Below are 21,451 nucleotides of genomic sequence, written 5' to 3' on the forward strand. Positions count from 1 at the left end.
CGACGACTTGTACCCGGAAATATGGCGTCTGCAGCGGAGAAGGGGAAGATCGTGGTGGTCGGAGGGGGAATCGCTGGGGTCACGTGTGCAGAGCAGGTGAGACCCGGGGGGCTGTAATATTCAGAGCCATGACGTCACATCTGGCATTTCTCTGTCTGGAAGATCAGAAAGATATTCCACCGCTGCCACCGATCTATCAGGGAGCGGCACTATAATCCCACCGCTGCCACCGATCTATCAGGGAGCGGCACTATAATCCCACCGCTGCCACCGATCTATCAGGGATCGGCACTATAATCCCACCGCTGCCACCGATCTATCAGGGAGCGGCACTATAATCCCACCGCTGCCACCGATCTATCAGGGAGCGGCACTATAATCCCACCGCTGCCACCGATCTATCAGGGAGCGGCACTATAATTCCACCGCTGCCACCGATCTATCAGGGAGCGGCACTATAATTCCACCGCTGCCACCGATCTATCAGGGAGCGGCACTATAATCCCACCGCTGCCACCGATCTATCAGGGAGCGGCACTATAATCCCACCGCTGCCACCGATCTATCAGGGAGCGGCACTATAATTCCACCGCTGCCACCGATCTATCAGGGAGCGGCACTATAATTCCACCGCTGCCACCGATCTATCAGGGAGCGGCACTATAATTCCACCGCTGCCACCGATCTATCAGGGAGCGGCACTATAATCCCACCGCTGCCACCGATCTATCAGGGAGCGGCACTATAATTCCACCGCTGCCACCGATCTATCAGGGAGCGGCACTATAATCCCACCGCTGCCACCGATCTATCAGGGAGCGGCACTATAATCCCACCGCTGCCACCGATCTATCAGGGAGCGGCACTATAATCCCACCGCTGCCACCGATCTATCAGGGAGCGGCACTATAATTCCACCGCTGCCACCGATCTATCAGGGAGCGGCACTATAATCCCACCGCTGCCACCGATCTATCAGGGAGCGGCACTATAATTCCACCGCTGCCACCGATCTATCAGGGAGCGGCACTATAATCCCACCGCTGCCACCGATCTATCAGGGAGCGGCACTATAATCCCACCGCTGCCACCGATCTATCAGGGAGCGGCACTATAATCCCACCGCTGCCACCGATCTATCAGGGAGCGGCACTATAATCCCACCGCTGCCACCGATCTATCAGGGAGCGGCACTATAATCCCACCGCTGCCACCGATCTATCAGGGAGCGGCACTATAATCCCACCGCTGCCACCGATCTATCAGGGAGCGGCACTATAATCCCACCGCTGCCACCGATCTATCAGGGAGCGGCACTATAATCCCACCGCTGCCAACGATCTATCAGGGAGCGGCACTATAATCCCACCGCTGCCACCGATCTATCAGGGAGCGGCACTATAATTCCACCGCTGCCACCGATCTATCAGGGAGCGGCACTATAATCCCACCGCTGCCACCGATCTATCAGGGAGCGGCACTATAATCCCACCGCTGCCACCGATCTATCAGGGAGCGGCACTATAATCCCACCGCTGCCACCGATCTATCAGGGAGCGGCACTATAATCCCACCGCTGCCACCGATCTATCAGGGAGCGGCACTATAATCCCACCGCTGCCACCGATCTATCAGGGAGCGGCACTATAATCCCACCGCTGCCACCGATCTATCAGGGAGCGGCACTATAATCCCACCGCTGCCACCGATCTATCAGGGAGCGGCACTATAATCCCACCGCTGCCACCGATCTATCAGGGAGCGGCACTATAATCCCACCGCTGCCACCGATCTGTCAGGGAGCGGCACTATAATCCCACCGCTACCACCGATCTGTCAGGGAGCGGCACTATAATCCCACCGCTACCACCGATCTATCAGGGAGCGGCACTATAATCCCACCGCTGCCACCGATCTATCAGGGAGCGGCACTATAATCCCACCGCTGCCACCGATCTATCAGGGAGCGGCACTATAATCCCACCGCTGCCACCGATCTATCAGGGAGCGGCACTATAATCCCACCGCTGCCACCGATCTATCAGGGAGCGGCACTATAATCCCACCGCTGCCACCGATCTATCAAGGATCGGCACTATAATCCCACCGCTGCCACCGATCTATCAGGGAGCGGCACTATAATTCCACCGCTGCCACCGATCTATCAGGGATCGGCACTATAATCCCACCGCTACCACCGATCTATCAGGGATCGGCACTATAATCCCACCGCTACCACCGATCTATCAGGGAGCGGCACTATAATTCCACCGCTGCCACCGATCTATCAGGGAGCGGCACTATAATCCCACCACTGCCACCGATCTATCAGGGAGCAGCACTATAATCCCACCGCTGCCACCGATCTATCAGGGAGCGGCACTATAATCCCACCGCTACCACCGATCTATCAGGGAGCGGCACTATAATTCCACCGCTGCCACCGATCTATCAGGGAGCGGCACTATAATCCCACCACTGCCACCGATCTATCAGGGAGCAGCACTATAATCCCACCGCTGCCACCGATCTATCAGGGAGCGGCACTATAATCCCACCACTGCCACCGATCTATCAGGGAGCAGCACTATAATCTCACCGCTGCCACCGATCTATCAGGGAGCAGCACTATAATCCCACCGCTGCCACCGATCATCAGTACAGTCACACACATGGCTGACGATTGATGGACGGGGCCGCGCCTGCTCTCAGGTTATTGGGTGCTGCCCAGTGACTGTACAGTATATACACCTCCGATCCCAGCACACAAGTATATAGATATATACTAGATTGTGGCCCGATTCTAACGCATCGGGTATTCTAGAATATGCATGTCCCCATAGTATATGGACAATGATGATTCCAGAATTCGTGGTAGACTGTGCCCATCGCTGATTGGTCGAGGCAACCTTTATGACATCATCGTCGCCATGGCAACCATTATGTCATCTACGTCGATACTGTGCCCGTCGCTGAATCAGAAACGTGAGATGTCTACGTCCTTTATGACATCATCGTCGCTGTGCCCGTTGCTGACCAATCAGAGAGCCGGGATTTCCAGGACAGACAGACAGACAGACAGACGGAAAAACCCTTAGGCAATTATATATATAGACTAGATTGTGGCCCGATTCTAACGCATCGGGTATTCTAGAATATGCATATCCCCGTAGTATATGGACAATGATGATTCCAGAATTCGCGGCAGACTGTGCCCGTCGCTGATTGGTCGAGGCAACCTTTATGACATCATCGTCGCCATGGCAACCATTATGACATCATCGTCGCTGTGCCGGTTGCTGATTGGTCGAGGCCTGGCGGGCCTCGACCAATCAGAGACGCGGGATTTCTACGTCGATGCTGTGCCGGTCTCTGATTGGTCGAGGCCTGGCGGCCTCGACCAATCAGAGAGCCGGGATTTCCAGGACAGACAGACAGACAGACGGAAAAACCCTTAGACAATTATATATATAGATACCCTGGTACAGTCACCGCCAGTCTCCACAATAACCAGGGACAATCTAGCTGCCACCGATCGTTTATCACAGGCCCATTGGACGCCCGTACTGGTAACGTGGGGCCTCACGAGGCTTCAGGGTGCGGTTTATAGAGTAAGAGGAGTGAAGCTGTTACATTTCTATCATTAATCCCACAATTCGGCCGAAGTGATAAATACACAAGAGATGTTAGAGGGGACGACACAACACAGTGTGTACAGGCGCATAAATAACCGGGAGAAACACAAGAAAGGCGCTAGACCTGATGTCACAGGAATGGCGCAGATCTGCAGGAGGGGGGCGCTCTGATTCGGAAAGTCCTTACAGCAGCTGTATCTCCCAGCACTGATCATGGGTGTTGTGAATTCTGTGGTCAAGCTCCCTCCTGTGGTCATGAGTGGTACTTCAGCTGGTTCTGTCTATGAGCTTCCTCTGGTGGATGTGAGTGGGGCTGCGGCTTCTAAGTTTCCTTCCACAGGTGACGAGGTTAAGTCGTTAGGTGCTGCTCTATTTAACTCCACCTAGTTCTTTGTTCCTTGCCTCCAGTCAATGTTCCAGTATTGGTCTTGCTCTCTCCTGGATCGTTCTTGTGGCCTGTCTTCACTGCATAAGCTAAGTTCTGCTTGTGTTTCTTGGTTTGCTATTTTTTCTGTCCAGCTTGCTATTTTGGTTCGTCTTGCTTGCTGGAAGCTCTGGAACGCAGAGGAAGCACCTCCGTGCCGTTAGGCGTTGCGGAGGGTCTTTTTGCGCCCTCTGCGTGGTTGTTTGTAGGTTTTTGTGCGGACCGCAAAGCTATCTTTCCTATCCTCGGTCTATTCAGTAAGTCGGGCCTCACTTTGCTAAAATCTATTTCATCTCTGTGTTTGTATTTTCATCTTAACTCACAGTCATTATATGTGGGGGGCTGCCTTTTCCTTTAGGGAATTTCTCTGAGGCAAGGTAGGCTTATTTTTCTATCTTCAGGGCTAGCTAGTTTCTCAGGCTGTGCCGAGGAGCCTAGGTCTGGTCAGGAGCGCTCCACGGCTACCTCTAGTGTAACATAGTAACATAGTAACATAGTTAGTAAGGCCGAAAAAAGACATTTGTCCATCCAGTTCAGCCTATATTCCATCATAATAAATCCCCAGATCTACGTCCTTCTACAGAACCTAATAATTGTATGATACAATATTGTTCTGCTCCAGGAAGACATCCAGGCCTCTCTTGAACCCCTCGACTGAGTTCGCCATCACCACCTCCTCAGGCAAGCAATTCCAGATTCTCACTGCCCTAACAGTAAAGAATCCTCTTCTATGTTGGTGGAAAAACCTTCTCTCCTCCAGACGCAAAGAATGCCCCCTTGTGCCCGTCACCTTCCTTGGTATAAACAGATCCTCAGCGAGATATTTGTATTGTCCCCTTATATACTTATACATGGTTATTAGATCGCCCCTCAGTCGTCTTTTTTCTAGACTAAATAATCCTAATTTCGCTAATCTATCTGGGTATTGTAGTTCTCCCATCCCCTTTATTAATTTTGTTGCCCTCCTTTGTACTCTCTCTAGTTCCATTATATCCTTCCTGAGCACCGGTGCCCAAAACTGGACACAGTACTCCATGTGCGGTCTAACTAGGGATTTGTACAGAGGCAGTATAATGCTCTCATCATGTGTATCCAGACCTCTTTTAATGCACCCCATGATCCTGTTTGCCTTGGCAGCTGCTGCCTGGCACTGGCTGCTCCAGGTAAGTTTATCATTAACTAGGATCCCCAAGTCCTTCTCCCTGTCAGATTTACCCAGTGGTTTCCCGTTCAGTGTGTAATGGTGATATTGATTCCTTCTTCCCATGTGTATAACCTTACATTTATCATTGTTAAACCTCATCTGCCACCTTTCAGCCCAAGTTTCCAACTTATCCAGATCCATCTGTAGCAGAATACTATCTTCTCTTGTATTAACTGCTTTACATAGTTTTGTATCATCTGCAAATATCGATATTTTACTGTGTAAACCTTCTACCAGATCATTAATGAATATGTTGAAGAGAACAGGTCCCAATACTGACCCCTGCGGTACCCCACTGGTCACAGCGACCCAGTTAGAGACTATACCATTTATAACCACCCTCTGCTTTCTATCACTAAGCCAGTTACTAACCCATTTACACACATTTTCCCCCAGACCAAGCATTCTCATTTTGTGTACCAACCTCTTGTGCGGCACGGTATCAAACGCTTTGGAAAAATCGAGATATACCACGTCCAATGACTCACCGTGGTCCAGTCTATAGCTTACCTCTTCATAAAAACTGATTAGATTGGTTTGACAGGAGCGATTTCTCATAAACCCATGCTGATATGGAGTTACACAGTTATTCTCTGAGATAATCCAGAATAACATCCCTCAGAAACCCTTCAAATATTTTACCAACAATAGAGGTTAGACTTACTGGCCTATAATTTCCAGGTTCACTTTTAGAGCCCTTTTTGAATATTGGCACCACATTTGCTATGCGCCAGTCCTGCGGAACAGACCCTGTCGCTATAGAGTCACTAAAAATAAGAAATAATGGTTTATCTATTACATTACTTAGTTCTCTTAGTACTCGTGGGTGTATGCCATCCGGACCCGGAGATTTATCTATTTTAATCTTATTTAGCCGGTTTCGCACCTCTTCTTGGGTTAGATTGGTGACCCTTAATATAGGGTTTTCATTGTTTCTTGGGATTTCACCTAGCATTTCATTTTCCACCGTGAATACCGTGGAGAAGAAGGTGTTTAATATGTTAGCTTTTTCCTCGTCATCTACAACCATTCTTTCCTCACTATTTTTTAAGGGGCCTACATTTTCAGTTTTTATTCTTTTACTATTGATATAGTTGAAGAACAGTTTGGGATTAGTTTTACTCTCCTTAGCAATGTGCTTCTCTGTTTCCTTTTTGGCAGCTTTAATTAGTTTTTTAGATAAAGTATTTTTCTCCCTATAGTTTTTTAGAGCTTCAATGGTGCCATCCTGCTTTAGTAGTGCAAATGCTTTATTTTTACTGTTAATTGCCTGTCTTACTTCTTTGTTTAGCCACATTGGGTTTTTCCTATTTCTAGTCCTTTTATTCCCACAAGGTATAAACCGCTTACACTGCCTATTTAGGATGTTCTTAACATTTCCCATTTATTATCTGTATTCTCATTTCTGAGGATATTGTCCCAGTCTACCAGATTAAGGGCATCTCTAAGCTGGTCAAACTTTGCCTTCCTAAAGTTCAGTGTTTTTGTGACTCCCTGACAAGTCCCCCTAGTGAAAGACAGGTGAAACTGCACAATATTGTGGTCGCTATTTCCTAGATGCCCGACCACCTGCAGATTTGTTATTCTGTCAGGTCTATTAGATAGTATTAGGTCTAAAAGTGCTGCTCCTCTGGTTGGATTCTGCACCAATTGTGAAAGATAATTTTTCTTGGTTATTAGCAGAAACCTGTTGCCTTTATGGGTTTCACAGGTTTCTGTTTCCCAGTTAATATCCGGGTAGTTAAAGTCCCCCATAACCAGGACCTCATTATGGGTTGCAGCTTCATCTATCTGCTTTAGAAGTAGACTTTCCATGGTTTCTGTTATATTTGGGGGTTTGTAACAGACCCCAATGAGAATTTTGTTACCATTTTTCCCTCCATGAATTTCGACCCATATGGACTCGACATCCTCATTCCCTTCGCTAATATCCTCCCTTAAAGTGGACTTTAGACAAGACTTTACATAGAGACAAACCCCTCCTCCTCTCCGATTTTTACGATCCTTTCTAAACAGACTGTAACCCTGTAAGTTAACTGCCCAGTCATAGCTTTCATCTAACCATGTCTCGGTTATTCCCACTATGTCAAAGTTACCTGTAGATATTTCTGCTTCTAGTTCTTCCATCTTGTTTGTCAGGCTTCTGGCGTTTGCGAGCATGCAGTTTAGAGGATTTTGTTTTGTTCCAATCTCCTCGCTGTGGATTGTTTTAGAAATGTTCTTAGCTCCCTTCTGAGTATGTTTTCCTGGATCTTCTTTGTTCGAGTCTAATGTTTTTCTTCCCGTCCCCTCTTCTTCTAGTTTAACGCCCTCCTGATGAGTGTAGCGAGTCTTCTGGCGAATGTGTGTTTCCCAGGTTTGTTGAGGTGTAGTCCGTCTCTGGCGAGGAGTCCATCATACCAGTAATTCACACCGTGGTCCAGGAATCCAAATCCTTGTTGTCTGCACCATCGTCTTAGCCAGTTGTTTGCATCAAGGATCCTGTTCCATCTCCTGGTGCCATGCCCGTCTACTGGAAGGATAGAAGAAAAAACTACCTGTGCATCCAGTTCCTTTACTTACTTCCCCAACTCTTCAAAGTCCTTGCAGATTGTCGGTAGGTCCTTCCTTGCCGTGTCATTGGTGCCAACATGTATCAGAAGAAATGGGTGGACGTCCTTGGAGCTGAAGAGCTTTGGTATCCTATCGGTCACATCCTTGATCATTGCACCTGGAAGGCAGCATACTTCTCTTGCAGTTATGTCCGGTCTGCAGATGGCTGCTTCGGTGCCTCTCAGTAGTGAGTCTCCCACCACCACCACTCTTCGTTGCTTCTTGGCTGTACTTTTTGCTGTCACTTGTTGCTGTCTGCCCTTTTCTTTTTTGCTTGCTGGTATTGCTTCATTCTTAGGTGTGCCATCTTCATCCTCTACAAAGATTTGATATCGGTTCTTCAGTTGTGTGGTTGGTGATTTCTCCATGGTCTTCTTGCTTCTTTTGGTCACATGCTTCCACTCATCTGCTTTTGGAGGTTCTCTGACACTTTTTGCACCTTCTGTGACCAGTAGAGATGCTTCTGTTCTGTCTAGAAAGTCTTCATTCTCTTTGATGAGTTTCAAAGTTGCTATTCTTTCTTCCAGACCCCGCACCTTTTCTTCTAAAAGGGCCACTAGTCTACACTTCTGACAGGTGAAATTGGATTCTTCTTCTGGTCGATCTGTGAACATGTAGCACATGCTGCAGCTCACCATGTAGGTTGTCACATCTGCCATGTTGCTCCTAGATCCTGCTGACTTGCTGTGTGTTTTCCTTCTTGTGTAATCTACTCAGCCAAGCTCTCTTGCAATAATGTCCTACAGGCGCGCGGTTTGGTGATGCTTTCGAAGCAGCTGGTCCCGGCTGTACCCAACGATCTTCTAGCTTAGGGAGACTTCGCTTCTCCCAGAAGGCACCTGGAATATGCAAATTAGCCTCCTGAAGCTTGAATCCCTGGTTTTCAGATCCAGTGTGGTGTGATAGGACTAGGGATTGCGGTCAGCAGAGTTCCCACGTCTCAGAGCTCGTCCTATGTTATTAGTAACTATCAGGTCACTTTGTGTGCTATTAACCACCAGGTCCATTGTGTTTCTGAACCACCAGTTCATAACACATGGGGTCTTTTACCAGGTACCAGCCGCTCCCACCGACCTCCCCCCGGTGACCTCAGATGGGGGCCGGTAGATGAGATGGGGGCTCAGGTGCCAAAAGTGATGAGATCCCCGATGTTAAGGATATCTGCCCCCCCAGAGGTCCCAGGCGGGAGATATTAACCCCATATTTCTATCATTGTTAGCTTTCAATACGAAACATGACATATACAACGTTATCACCCGGCCGATATTAATTCTGGGCTAATGTGCAGACCGCAGAGCAATGCAAGTGAATGTACTGCGCTCCGCACTGCGCCACCATGCCGAAAATATGTCTCCTGTATCTATAGCGCCTACACCTGTCACTACTAACCAATATTCCTCTCTGGTACGTGGCCCCACAGAGTCTGGGACATCGGCCATGTGGCTCTGAAGTCAGGAAGACCCTAATTACACAGGGACAGAAAAGTGTCAGCACATAAAGCTGCTGCTTCCTATTCATACTGAGCACATCACAAGAGGGGCCGCATCACATCACAGGAGGGGCCGCATCACAGGAGGGGCCACATCACAGGAGGGGCCGCATCACAGGAGGGGCCGCATCACATCACAGGAGGGGCCGCATCACAGGAGGGGCCGCATCACAGGAGGAGCCGCATCACAGGAGGGGCCGCATCACAGGAGGGGTCGCATCACATCACAGGAGGGGCGGCATCACAGGAGGGGCGGCATCACAGGAGGGGCTACATCACAGGAGGGGCCGCATCACATCACAGGAGGGGCCGCATCACAGGAGGGGCCGCATCACAGGAGGGGCCGCATCACAGGAGGAGCGGCATCACAGGAGGGGCGGCATCACAGGAGGGGCCACATCACAGGAGGGGCCACATCACAGGAGGGGCCGCATCACATCACAGGAGGGGCCACATCACAGGAGGGGCCGCATCACATCACAGGAGGGGTCACATCACAGGAGGGAGTCCGCATCACAGGAGGGGCCACATCACAAGAGGAGCTGCATCACAGGAGGGAGTCCGCATCACAGGAGGGGCCGCATCACAGGAGGGGCCGCATCACAGGAGGGGCCGCATCACAGGAGGGGCCGCATCACAGGAGGAAGCCACATCACAGGAGGAAGCCACATCACAGGAGGAAGCCACATCACAGGAGGGGCCGCATCACAGGAGGGGCCGCATCACAGGAGGAAGCCACATCACAGGAGGGGCCACATCACAGGAGGGGCCACATCACAGGAGGAAGCCACATCATGGGGCCGCATCACAGGAGGGGCCACATCACAGGAGGGAGTCCGCATCACAGGAGGGGCCGCATCACAGGAGGGGCCGCATCACATCACAGAAGGGGCCGCATCACAAGAGGAGCCGCATCACAGGAGGGGCCGCATCACATCACAAGAGGGGCCACATCACAGGAGGAGCCGCATCACAGGAGGGGCCGCATCACAGGAGGAAGCCACATCACAGGAGGAAGCCACATCACAGGAGGGGCCGCATCACAGGAGGGGCCGCATCACAGGAGGAAGCCACATCACAGGAGGGGCCACATCACAGGAGGGGCCACATCACAGGAGGAAGCCACATCATGGGGCCGCATCACAGGAGGGGCCACATCACAGGAGGGAGTCCGCATCACAGGAGGGGCCGCATCACAGGAGGGGCCGCATCACATCACAGAAGGGGCCGCATCACAAGAGGAGCCGCATCACAGGAGGGAGTCCGTATCACAGGAGGGGCCGCATCACAGGAAGGGCCGCATCACAGGAGGGGCCGCATCACATGACAGGAGGAGCACTCATCACAGGAGGAGCCACATCACATCACAGGAGGGGCCGCATCACAGGAAGGGCCACATCACATGAGGGAGTCCGCATCACAGGAGGAGCCGCATCACATCACAGGAGGAGCCCTCATCACAGGAGGAGCCACATCACATGAGGGAGTCCGCATCACAGGAGGGGCCGCATCACAGGAGGAGCCCTTATCACAGGAGGAGCGCTCATCACAGGAGGAGCCACATCACATCACAGGAGGGGCCGCATCACAGGAGGAGGGGGTCGTAGAATAAATGGGAGGAGGAGCGTGTCTTCCCTTCTCTCCATCCATACTCCGCGCTTCTGCTACATATCAGGGGACAGATGAGGTCGCTGTGACGTCACTGATGTGTAATTCTGCATTTTTCAGCTTTCTCTGCAGTTTCCCACTGATCTCATTTATCTTCTGACCGCGGCGCCGCTGATTAAGGCTGTGACCAATATTAGGCAGGTAAGCGGCTGGCAGTGTGCGATGGCGCCACCCAGTGTAGATGTGCGCACTCCGCTCAGCGTCCTGGTGTCCTCCTCAGGTTTCACGGGCGCTGGAGGAGTTTGATGTGGAGGAGCAGAGCAGCGGAGCCCTGCAGGCCCAGTACCCCAATATCAGAGTGCTGCACACAGCAGTGAAGGGGTTAAAGGCAGATGAGCAGGTGAATTACCAGACGGCGGGACGACTCCTCGGGGGCGGTGACGGCAGGTGATGACGCTTTTTTGTGTGATCTTCTGCAGACGCTGATCACACAGGATGGCGCCTGCTACAGCTACGAGCAGCTCTGCGTGTGCACAGGAGCGCGGCCTCGGCTCATCACGGAGGGGAATCCGTATGTTCTGGGGATCCGTGATACAGACAGCGCCCAGGTACGTGTCCTCACCCCTCCCTCCCCCGTCATTCCAGAACGTTTTCCTGATAGTCACCCTGCTGTGTTATATAAATGTTACAGACGTTCCAGCATCATCTGAGGACGGCGCGGAGAGTGCTGGTCGTGGGGAACGGCGGGATCGCCCTGGAGCTGGTGTAAGCAGGAGCAAAGCCTGCTGATACATAGTGCCAGAAGTCAGCTGTGTGCACCACTTAATGGCCGCCTGCCTTCTCTCCTCCTTCCTGAACACCGTATTTGTCTTCTCTTTTTATCTTTCCTTTCCTCCTCCTTCGTTTTCCTTCCTTGCTCCCTCCCCCTCGCGCCCTCCTTTCCTCCATCCCCCTCGCTCTTTTCCTCCTTCCTTTCCTCGTTTCTTCCTCGCTCTCTCCTTTACTCCTTCCTTCCTCTTCCTCTCTCCTTTCCTCCCTCCCCCTCTCCTTTCCTCCTCCCACCCTCTCCTTTCCTCCTCCCACCCTCTCCTTTCCTCCTCCCACCCTCTCCTTTCCTCCTCCCACCCTCTCCTTTCCTCCTCCCACCCTCTCCTTTCCTCCTCCCACCCTCTCCTTTCCTCCTCCCACCCTCTCCTTTCCTCCTCCTTCCACCCTCTCCTTTCCTCCTCCCACCCTCTCCTTTCCTCCTCCTTCCACCTTCCCTCTCCTTTCCTCCTCCTTCCACCTTCCCTCTCCTTTCCTCCTCCTTCCACCTTCCCCCCTCTCCTTTCCTCCTCCTTCCACCTTCCCCCCTCTCCTTTCCTCCTCCTTCCACCCTCCCCCCTCTCCTTTCCTCCTCCTTCCACCCTCCCCCTCTCCTTTCCTCCTCCTTCCACCCTCCCCCCTCTCCTTTCCTCCTCCTTCCACCCTCCCCCTCTCCTTTCCTCCTCCTTCCACCCTCCCCCCTCTCCTTTCCTCCTCCTTCCACCCTCCCCCTCTCCTTCTCCTTCCACCCTCCCCCCTCTCCTTTCCTCCTCCTTCCACCCTCCCCCTCACCTTTCCTCCTCCTTCCACCCTCCCCCTCACCTTTCCTCCTCCTTCCACCCTCCCCCTCGCTCTCTCCTTTCCTCCTCCTTCCACCCTCCCCCTCTCCTTTCCTCCTTCTACCCTCCCCCTCGCTCTCTCCTTTCCTCCTTCCCCCTCGCTCTCTCCTTTCCTCCTTCCACCCTCCCCCTCGCTCTCTCCTTTCCTCCTTCCACCCTCCCCCTCGCTCTCTCCTTTCCTCCTTCCACCCTCCCCCTCGCTCTCTCCTTTCCTCCTTCCACCCTCCCCCTCGCTCTCTCCTTTCCTCCTTCCACCCTCCCCCTCGCTCTCTCCTTTCCTCCTTCCACCCTCCCCCTCGCTCTCTCCTTTCCTCCTTCCACCCTCGCTCTCTCCTTTCCTCCTCCTTCCACCCTCCCCCTCGCTCTCTCCTTTCCTCCTTCCTCCCTCCCCCTCGCTCTCTCCTTTCCTCCTTCCACCCTCCCCCTCGCTCTCTCCTTTCCTCCTTCCACCCTCGCTCTCTCCTTTCCTCCTTCCACCCTCGCTCTCTCCTTTCCTCCTTCCTTCCCCTCTCCTTTCCTCCTCCCTCCCTCCTTCCACCCTCCCCCTCGCTCTCTCCTTTCCTCCTTCCTCCCTCCCCCTCGCTCTCTCCTTTCCTCCTTCCACCCTCCCCCTCGCTCTCTCCTTTCCTCCCTCCCCCTCGCTCTCCTTTCCTCCTTCCACCCTCCCCCTCGCTCTCTCCTTTCCTCCTTCCACCCTCCCCCTCGCTCTCCTTTCCTCCCTCTCCCTCTCCTTTCCTCCTTCCTCCCTCCCCCTCGTTCTCTCCTTTCCTCCTTCCTTCCCCTCGCTCTCCTTTCCTCCCTCTCGCTCTCCTTTCCTCCCTCCCCCTCGCTCTCTCCTTTCCTCCTTCCTTCCTCCCGCTCGCTCTCTCCTTTCCTCCTTCCTTCCTCTCCCTCTCCTTTCCTCCCTCCCCCTCTCCTTTCCTCCTTCCTCCCTCCCCCTCGCTCTCTCCTTTCCTCCTTCCTCCCTCCCCCTCGCTCTCTCCTTTCCTCCTTCCTCCCTCCCCCTCTCCTTTCTTCCTTCCACCCTCCCCCTCTCCTTTCCTCCTTCCACCCTCCCCCTCGCTCTCTCCTTCCACCCTCCCCCTCTCCTTTCCTCCTTCCTCCCTCCCCCTCGCTCTCTCCTTTCCTCCTTCCACCCTCCCCCTCGCTCTCTCCTTTCCTCCTTCCACCCTCGCTCTCTCCTTTCCTCCTTCCACCCTCGCTCTCTCCTTTCCTCCTTCCACCCTCGCTCTCTTTCCTCCTTCTACCCTCCCCCTCGCTCTCTCCTTTCCTCCTTCCACCCTCCCCCTCGCTCTCTCCTTTCCTCCTTCCACCCTCCCCCTCGCTCTCCTTTCCTCCCTCTCCCTCTCCTTTCCTCCTTCCTCCCTCCCCCTCGTTCTCTCCTTTCCTCCTTCCTTCCCCTCGCTCTCCTTTCCTCCCTCTCGCTCTCCTTTCCTCCCTCCCCCTCGCTCTCTCCTTTCCTCCCGCTCGCTCTCTCCTTTCCTCCTTCCTTCCTCTCCCTCTCCTTTCCTCCCTCCCCCTCTCCTTTCCTCCTTCCTCCCTCCCCCTCGCTCTCTCCTTTCCTCCTTCCTCCCTCCCCCTCGCTCTCTCCTTTCCTCCTTCCTCCCTCCCCCTCTCCTTTCTTCCTTCCACCCTCCCCCTCTCCTTTCCTCCTTCCACCCTCCCCCTCGCTCTCTCCTTCCACCCTCCCCCTCTCCTTTCCTCCTTCCTCCCTCCCCCTCGCTCTCTCCTTTCCTCCTTCCACCCTCCCCTTCGCTCTCTCCTTTCCTCCTTCCACCCTCGCTCTCTCCTTTCCTCCTTCCACCCTCGCTCTCTCCTTTCCTCCTTCCACCCTCGCTCTTTCCTCCTTCTACCCTCCCCCTCGCTCTCTCCTTTCCTCCTTCTTCCCTCCCCCTCGCTCTCTCCTTTCCTCCTTCCACCCTCGCTCTCTCCTTTCCTCCTTCCACCCTCCCTCTCTCCTTTCTTCCTTCCCTCTCTCCTTTCCTCCTTCCACCCTCGCGCTCTCCTTTCCTCCTTCTACCCTCCCCCTCTCCTTTCCTCCTTCCTCCCTCCCCCTCGCTCTCTCCTTTCCTCCTTCCTCCCTCCCCCTCGCTCTCTCCTTTCCTCCTTCCACCCTCCCCCTCGCTCTCTCCTTTCCTCCTTCCACCCTCCCTCTCTTTCCTCCTTCCTCCCTCCCCCTCGCTCTCTCCTTTCCTCCTTCCACCCTCCCCCTCGCTCTCTCCTTTCCTCCTTCCACCCTCGCTCTCTCCTTTCCTCCTCCTTCCACCCTCCCCCTCGCTCTCTCCTTTCCTCCTTCCTCCCTCCCCCTCTCCTTTCCTCCTTCCACCCTCCCCCTCGCTCTCTCCTTTCCTCCCTCCCCCTCGCTCTCTCCTTTCCTCCCTCCCCCTCGCTCTCTCCTTTCCTCCTTCCACCCTCGCTCTCTCCTTTCCTCCTTCCACCCTCGCTCTCTCCTTTCTTCCTTCCTCCCCCTCTCCTTTCCTCCTCCCCCTCGCTCTCTCCTTTCCTCCTTCCACCCTCCTCCTCGCGCTCTCCTTTCCTTCTTCCACCCTCCCCCTCGCTCTCTCCTTTCCTCCTTCCTCCCTCGCTCTCTCCTTTCCTCCTCCTTCCTCCCTCCCCCTCGCTCTCTCCTTTCCTTCTTCCACCCTCCCCCTCGCTCTCTCCTTTCCTCCTTCCTCCCCTCCCCCTCTCCTTCCTCCTTCCACCCTCCCCCTCGCTCTCTCCTTTCCTCCTCCTTCCACCCTCCCCCTCGCTCTCTCCTTTCCTCCTTCCACCCTCCCCCTCGCTCTCTCCTTTCCTCCTCCTTCCACCCTCCCCCTCGCTCTCTCCTTTCCTCCCTCCTCCTCGCTCTCTCCTTTCCTCCCTCCCCCTCGCTCTCTCCTTTCCTCCTTCCACCCTCGCTCTCTCCTTTCCTCCTTCCACCCTCGCTCTCTCCTTTCTTCCTTCCTCCCCCTCTCCTTTCCTCCTCCCTCCTTCCACCCTCCCCCTCGCGCTCTCCTTTCCTTCTTCCACCCTCCCCCTCGCTCTCTCCTTTCCTCCTTCCTCCCTCCCCCTCGCTCTCTCCTTTCCTCCTTCCTCCCTCCCCCTCGCTCTCTCCTTTCCTCCTTCCACCCTCCCCCTCGCTCTCTCCTTTCCTCCTTCCACCCTCGCTCTCTCCTTTCCTCCTCCTTCCACCCTCCCCCTCGCGCTCTCCTTTCCTTCTTCCACCCTCCCCCTCGCTCTCTCCTTTCCTCCTTCCTCCCTCCCCCTCTCCTTTCCTCCTTCCACCCTCCCCCTCGCTCTCTCCTTTCCACCCTCCCCCTCGCTCTCTCCTTTCCTCCTTCCACCCTCGCTCTCTCCTTTCTTCCTTCCTCTCCTTTCCTCCCCCTCTCCTTTCCTCCTTCCACCCTCCCTCGCTCTCTCCTTTCCTCCCTCCCCCTCGCTCTCCTTTCCTCCTTCCTCCCTCCCCCTCTCCTTTCCTCCCCCTCTCCTTTCCTCCTTCCACCCTCCCCCTCGCTCTCTCCTTTCCTCCTCCTTCCACCCTCCCCCTCGCTCTCTCCTTTCCTCCTTCCTCCCTCCCCCTCTCCTTTCCTCCTTCCACCCTCCCCCTCGCTCTCTCCTTTCCTCCCTCCCCCTCGCTCTCTCCTTTCCTCCCTCCCCCTCGCTCTCTCCTTTCCTCCTTCCACCCTCGCTCTCTCCTTTCCTCCTTCCACCCTCGCTCTCTCCTTTCTTCCTTCCTCCCCCTCTCCTTTCCTCCTCCCTCCTTCCACCCTCCCCCTCGCTCTCTCCTTTCCTCCTTCCACCCTCCCCCTCGCGCTCTCCTTTCCTTCTTCCACCCTCCCCCTCGCTCTCTCCTTTCCTCCTTCCTCCCTCCCCCTCGCTCTCTCCTTTCCTCCTTCCACCCTCCCCCTCGCTCTCTCCTTTCCTCCTTCCACCCTCGCTCTCTCCTTTCTTCCTCCTTCCACCCTCCCCCTCGCGCTCTCCTTTCCTTCTTCCACCCTCCCCCTCGCTCTCTCCTTTCCTCCTTCCTCCCTCCCCCTCTCCTTTCCTCCTTCCACCCTCCCCCTCGCTCTCTCCTTTCCACCCTCCCCCTCGCTCTCTCCTTTCTTCCTTCCTCTCCTTTCCTCCCCCTCTCCTTTCCTCCTTCCACCCTCCCTCGCTCTCTCCTTTCCTCCCTCCCCCTCGCTCTCCTTTCCTCCTTCCACCCTCCCCCTCGCTCTCTCCTTTCCTTCTTCCACCCTCCCCCTCGTTCTCTCCTTTCCTCCTTCCTTCCTCTCCTTTCCTCCTCCTTCCTTCCTCTCTCTCCTTTCCTCCTCCTTCCTTCCTCGCTCTCTCCTTTCCTCCTCCTTCCTCTCCCTCGCTGTCTCGCAGGTATGAGATGGAAGGCTGTCAGGTCATTTGGGCCATTAAGGATAAATCCATTGGGAACACATTCTTTGATGCCGGAGCCGCAGAGTTTCTCATCCCGCAGCTAAAATCTGCGAAAGCTGAACCGCCCCTGACCTGCAAAAGGACAAAGTACAGCACCGAGGGGGGCGCCGGTGAGTGCAGGGGTCCGGCAGAATTTGGAAAAGGGAAAATATGTGGTATGTAAGTGGCAGTGCTGTTGATTTCAGGGAGGACGGACAGGCGGTTCGGCAGCGCTTTGGGCCCAGACTGGCATGACGGAGTGGATCTAAGAGCTGCACAAGAGGTCGGTACCTGCACGGGGGGACGACAACCCCCAATATTCTGTCCGGTCACTGCTCCTCTCCCCACAGATCTCCCGCTGCGTCCACATAGAGACAGGGTGTGAAGTGCAGACGGTCCTTCTCCACCAGGAATTCAAGGGGTTAAATATCCCAGCACTGTCTGTGCCAGGAGGAGAGACGGAGACGGGTGCCGCCTCCGACCCAGGTAACCTGATAAGAGACTAATAGAATGATCCCCCAGTAATGGCTGATAGCAGGGAGTAATAGATTGTGGGCCCCTGTCCTCCAGTCTCCTCCCCAGTAATGGCTGATAACAGGGAGTAATAGATTGTAGTCTCCTCCCCCAGTAATGGCTGATAACAGGGAGTAATAGATTGTAGTCTCCTCCCCAGTAATGGCTGATAACAGGGAGTAATAGATTGTAGTCTCCTCCCCCAGTAATGGCTGATAACAGGGAGTAATAGATTGTAGTCTCCTCCCCAGTAATGGCTGATAACAGGGAGTAATAGATTGTAGTCTCCTCCCCAGTAATGGCTGATAACAGGGAGTAATAGATTGTAGTCTCCTCCCCCAGTAATGGCTGATAACAGGGAGTAATAGACTGTAGTCTCCTCCCCAGTAATGGCTGATAACAGGGAGTAATAGATTGTGGGCCCCTGTCCTCCAGTAATGGCTGATAACAGGGAGTAATGGCGTGTAGTCTCTAGTGTTCACGGGCTGCATTCTCGTCTCTGGTGACACCTGGTGGTGAGTCCTGGCACTGCAGACTATCTCTTAGTTACTTTGTATCTGGTCTTTGCAGGAAGTTCCGGAATGTTCGGCGTTTGCTCCCTGTTGGGGGCGCTGTGTCAGTTTACACTGCTCCTGTCATTGTTGCCTCTTTTTTGCAGATGATTGGCCGGTCTACGCTGAACTGACAAATGGTAAAATCTATGGCTGTGACTTCATCGTTAGCGCCACCGGGGTGTTCCCGAACATTGAGCCGTTCATCAGCGGAAATGACGTAATACAATAAGCGGGGGATGGGGCGATGAGCGCGGGGGATGGGATAATAATCTTTCTGTTTTGCAGTTGGATGTTGGAGAGGACGGGGGGCTGAAGGTGGACGACCACATGCGGACGACGGCGAGGAACGTGTACGCTGCGGGGGACGTGTGCAGCGCCGGATGGACGCCCAGCCCCCACTGGCAGCAGGTACAGCACCGCTGAGCAGGTGGCCGATCGTGTGACCGGACCCAGCATCAGTGATGGCTCCTGTGATTGGTTCCTGCAGATGCGGCTGTGGACTCAGGCGCGACAGATGGGCTGGTACGCAGCAAAGTGCATGTCGGCCGACCGCCGCGGCGACACCATCGACATGGACTTCTGCTTCGAGCTCTTCGCCCACGTGACAAAGTTCTTCAATTATAAGGTGTGAACAGGGCAGCGCCTGCCAGACTGCAGAGGTGTCTGACCCCCCTCCCCCCCCGCTGTGTCTGATCCCCCTCCCCCCCCGCTGTGTCTGATCCCCCTCCCCCCCCCGCTGTCTGATCCCCCTCCCCCCCGCTGTGTCTGACCCCTCTCTCCCCCCCCCCCTCGCTGTGTCTGACCCCTCTCTCCCCCCCCCCCTCGCTGTGTCTGACCCCTCTCTCCCCCCCCCCCCCCCCGCCGCTGTGTCTGACCCCTCTCTCCTCGGCCCCCCGCTGTGTCTGACCGCTCTCTCCTCTCCCCCCCCCCCCCGTGTCTGACCCCTCTCTCCTCGGCCCCCCGCTGTGTCTGACCGCTCTCTCCTCTCCCCCCCCCCCGTGTCTGACCTCTCTCTCCTCCGCCCTCTTTCTCCCCCCCGCTGTGTCTGACCCCTCTCCCCCCCCACCGCTGTCTGACCCCTCGCTGTGTCTGACCCCTCTCTCCCCCCCCCCCTCGCTGTGTCTGACCCCTCTCTCCCCCCCCCCGCCGCTGTGTCTGACCGCTCTCTCCTCCCCCCCGTGTCTGACCTCTCTCTCCTCCGCCCTCTTTCTCCCCCCCCCGCTGTGTCTGACCCCTCTCCCCCCCCACCGCTGTCTGAACCCTCTCTCCTCCCCCCCGCTGTGTCTGACCCCTCTCTCCTCCCCCCTGCTGTCTGACCCCTCCTCCCCCCCCCCCCGCTGTGTCTGACCCCTCTCTCCTCCCCCCCGCTGTCTGACCCCTCCTCCCCCCCCCCCGCTGTGTCTGACCCCTCTGCTACCCCTGACCTTTCTATCCCCCCTTCTGACCTCTTCCTCCTTCCCCTCCCCCCGCTGCCGTCTCTGACCTCCCTCCCCCTTCCCCCCCCCACTGTCTGACCTCACTGCCCTCTCCCTTCCCGTCTCTGACCTCTTCCCCATCCTTCTACTGTCTCTGACCTCTTACCCCCCCCCCACCGTCTGACCTCCCCATCTGACCTCACTGCCCTCTTCCCTCTCCCCCCTTTCTGACCTCCCCCATCCTCCCCCCTTTCGGACCTCCCTTCCCGTCTCTGACCTCCCCCCCTTTCGGACCTCCCTTCCCGTCTCTGACCTCCCTTCCCGTCTCTGACCTCCCCCATCCTGCCCCCTTTCTGACCTCCCCCATCCTCCCCGTCTCTGACCTCCCCCCTTTCTGACCTCCCTTCCCGTCTCTGACCTCCCCCCTTTCTGACCTCCCTTCCCATCTCTGACCTCCCCATCTCTGACCTCCCCCATCCTCCCCCCTTTCTGACCTCCCTTCCCGTCTCTGACCTCCCCCGTCCTCTCCCCTTTCTGACCTCCCTTCCCGTCTCTGACCTCCCCCGTCCTCCCCCCTTTCTGACCTCCCTTCCCGTCTCTATCCTCCCCCATTTCTGACCTCCCCCATCCTCCCCCCTTTGACCTCCCTTCCCGTCTCTGACTACCCCCATCCTCCCCCCTTTCTGACCTCCCTTCCCGTCTCTGACCTCCCCCGTCCTCCCCCCTTTCTGACCTCCCTCATCCTCCCCCCTTTGACCTCCCTTCCCGTCTCTGACCTCCCTTCCCGTCTCTGACCTCCCCCGTCCTCCCCCCTTTCTGACCTCCCCCATTTGACCTCCCTTCCCGTCTGACCTCCCCATCCTCCCCCCTTTCTGACCTCCCTTCCCGTCTCTAACTTCCCCCGTCCTCCCCCCTTTCTGACCTCCCTTCCCGTCTCTGACCTCCCCCATCCTCCCCCCTTTGACCTCCCTTCCCGTCTCTGACCTCCCCCATCCTCCCCCCTTTCTGACCTTCGTTCCCGTCTCTGACCTCCCCCCTTTCGGACCTCCCTTCCCGTCTCTGACCTCCCCCATCCTCCCCCCTTTCTGACCTCCCTTCCCGTCTCTTACCTCCCCCATCCTCCCCCCTTTCTGACCTCCCTTCCCGTCTCTGACCTCCCCCCTTTCTGACCTCCCTTCCCATCTCTGACCTCCCCCATCCTCCCCCCTTTCTGACCTCCGTTTCCGTCTCTGACCTTCACCATCCTCCCCCCTTTCTGACCTCCCTTCACGTCTCTGACCTCCCCCGTCCTCCCCCCTTTCTGACCTCCCTTCCCGTCTCTATCCTCCCCCATTTCTGACCTCCCCCGTCCTCCCCCCTTTCTGACCTCCCCCATCCTCCCCCCTTTGACCTCCCTTCCCGTCTCTGACTACCCCCATCCTCCCCCCTTTCTGATCTCCCTTCCCGTCTCTGACCTCCCCCGTCCTCCCCCCTTTCTGACCTCCCCCATTTGACCTCCCTTCCCGTCTGACCTCCCCATCCTCCCCCCTTTCTGACCTCCCTTCCCGTCTCTGACTTCCCCCGTCCTCCCCTTTCTGACCTCCCTTCCCGTCTCTGACCTCCCCCATCCTCCCCCCTTTCTGACCTCCCTTCCCGTCTCTGACCTCCCCCATCCTCCCCCCTTTCTGACCTCGCTTCCCATCTCTGACCTCCCCATCTCTGACCTCCCCCATCCTCCCCCCTTTCTGACCTCCGTTCCCGTCTGTGACCTCCCCCATCCTCCCCCCTTTCTGACCTCCGTTTCCGTCTCTGACCTTCACCATCCTCCCCCCTTTCTGACCTCCCTTCACGTCTCTGACCTCCCCCCTTTCTGACCTCCCTTCCCGTCTCTATCCTCCCTCATTTCTGACCTCCCCCGTCCTCCCCCCTTTCTGACCTCCCCTGTCCTCCCCCCTTTCTGACCTCCCCCCCCCCTTTCTGACCTCCGTTTCCGTCTCTGCCCTCCCCCA

General features: G+C 55.8%; 1 protein-coding gene across 2 annotated transcripts in view; it reads left to right on the top strand.

The window, feature by feature from the left end:
- PYROXD1 (pyridine nucleotide-disulphide oxidoreductase domain 1) overlaps positions 1-21,451 on the top strand; it is a 22,603-nt gene continuing 1,152 nt past the window's right edge. Inside the window, exons 1-11 of one of the 2 annotated variants that reach the window (XM_069762774.1) lie at positions 1-96; positions 11,073-11,153; positions 11,233-11,352; positions 11,432-11,560; positions 11,644-11,717; positions 16,943-17,112; positions 17,188-17,264; positions 17,332-17,467; positions 18,153-18,265; positions 18,334-18,456; positions 18,536-18,673. In XM_069762774.1, the coding sequence (XP_069618875.1) occupies positions 22-96; positions 11,073-11,153; positions 11,233-11,352; positions 11,432-11,560; positions 11,644-11,717; positions 16,943-17,112; positions 17,188-17,264; positions 17,332-17,467; positions 18,153-18,265; positions 18,334-18,456; positions 18,536-18,673 (1,236 nt within the window). In that variant the 5' untranslated portion in view covers positions 1-21. Of the gene's footprint in view, positions 97-11,072; positions 11,154-11,232; positions 11,353-11,431; positions 11,561-11,643; positions 11,718-16,942; positions 17,113-17,172; positions 17,265-17,331; positions 17,468-18,152; positions 18,266-18,333; positions 18,457-18,535; positions 18,674-21,451 lie in introns of both variants that reach the window. The other variant, XM_069762773.1, reaches the window with a different exon arrangement.

This window comes from Ranitomeya imitator, chromosome 4, assembly GCF_032444005.1.
Source record: "Ranitomeya imitator isolate aRanImi1 chromosome 4, aRanImi1.pri, whole genome shotgun sequence".
Lineage (NCBI taxonomy): Eukaryota > Metazoa > Chordata > Amphibia > Anura > Dendrobatidae > Ranitomeya > Ranitomeya imitator.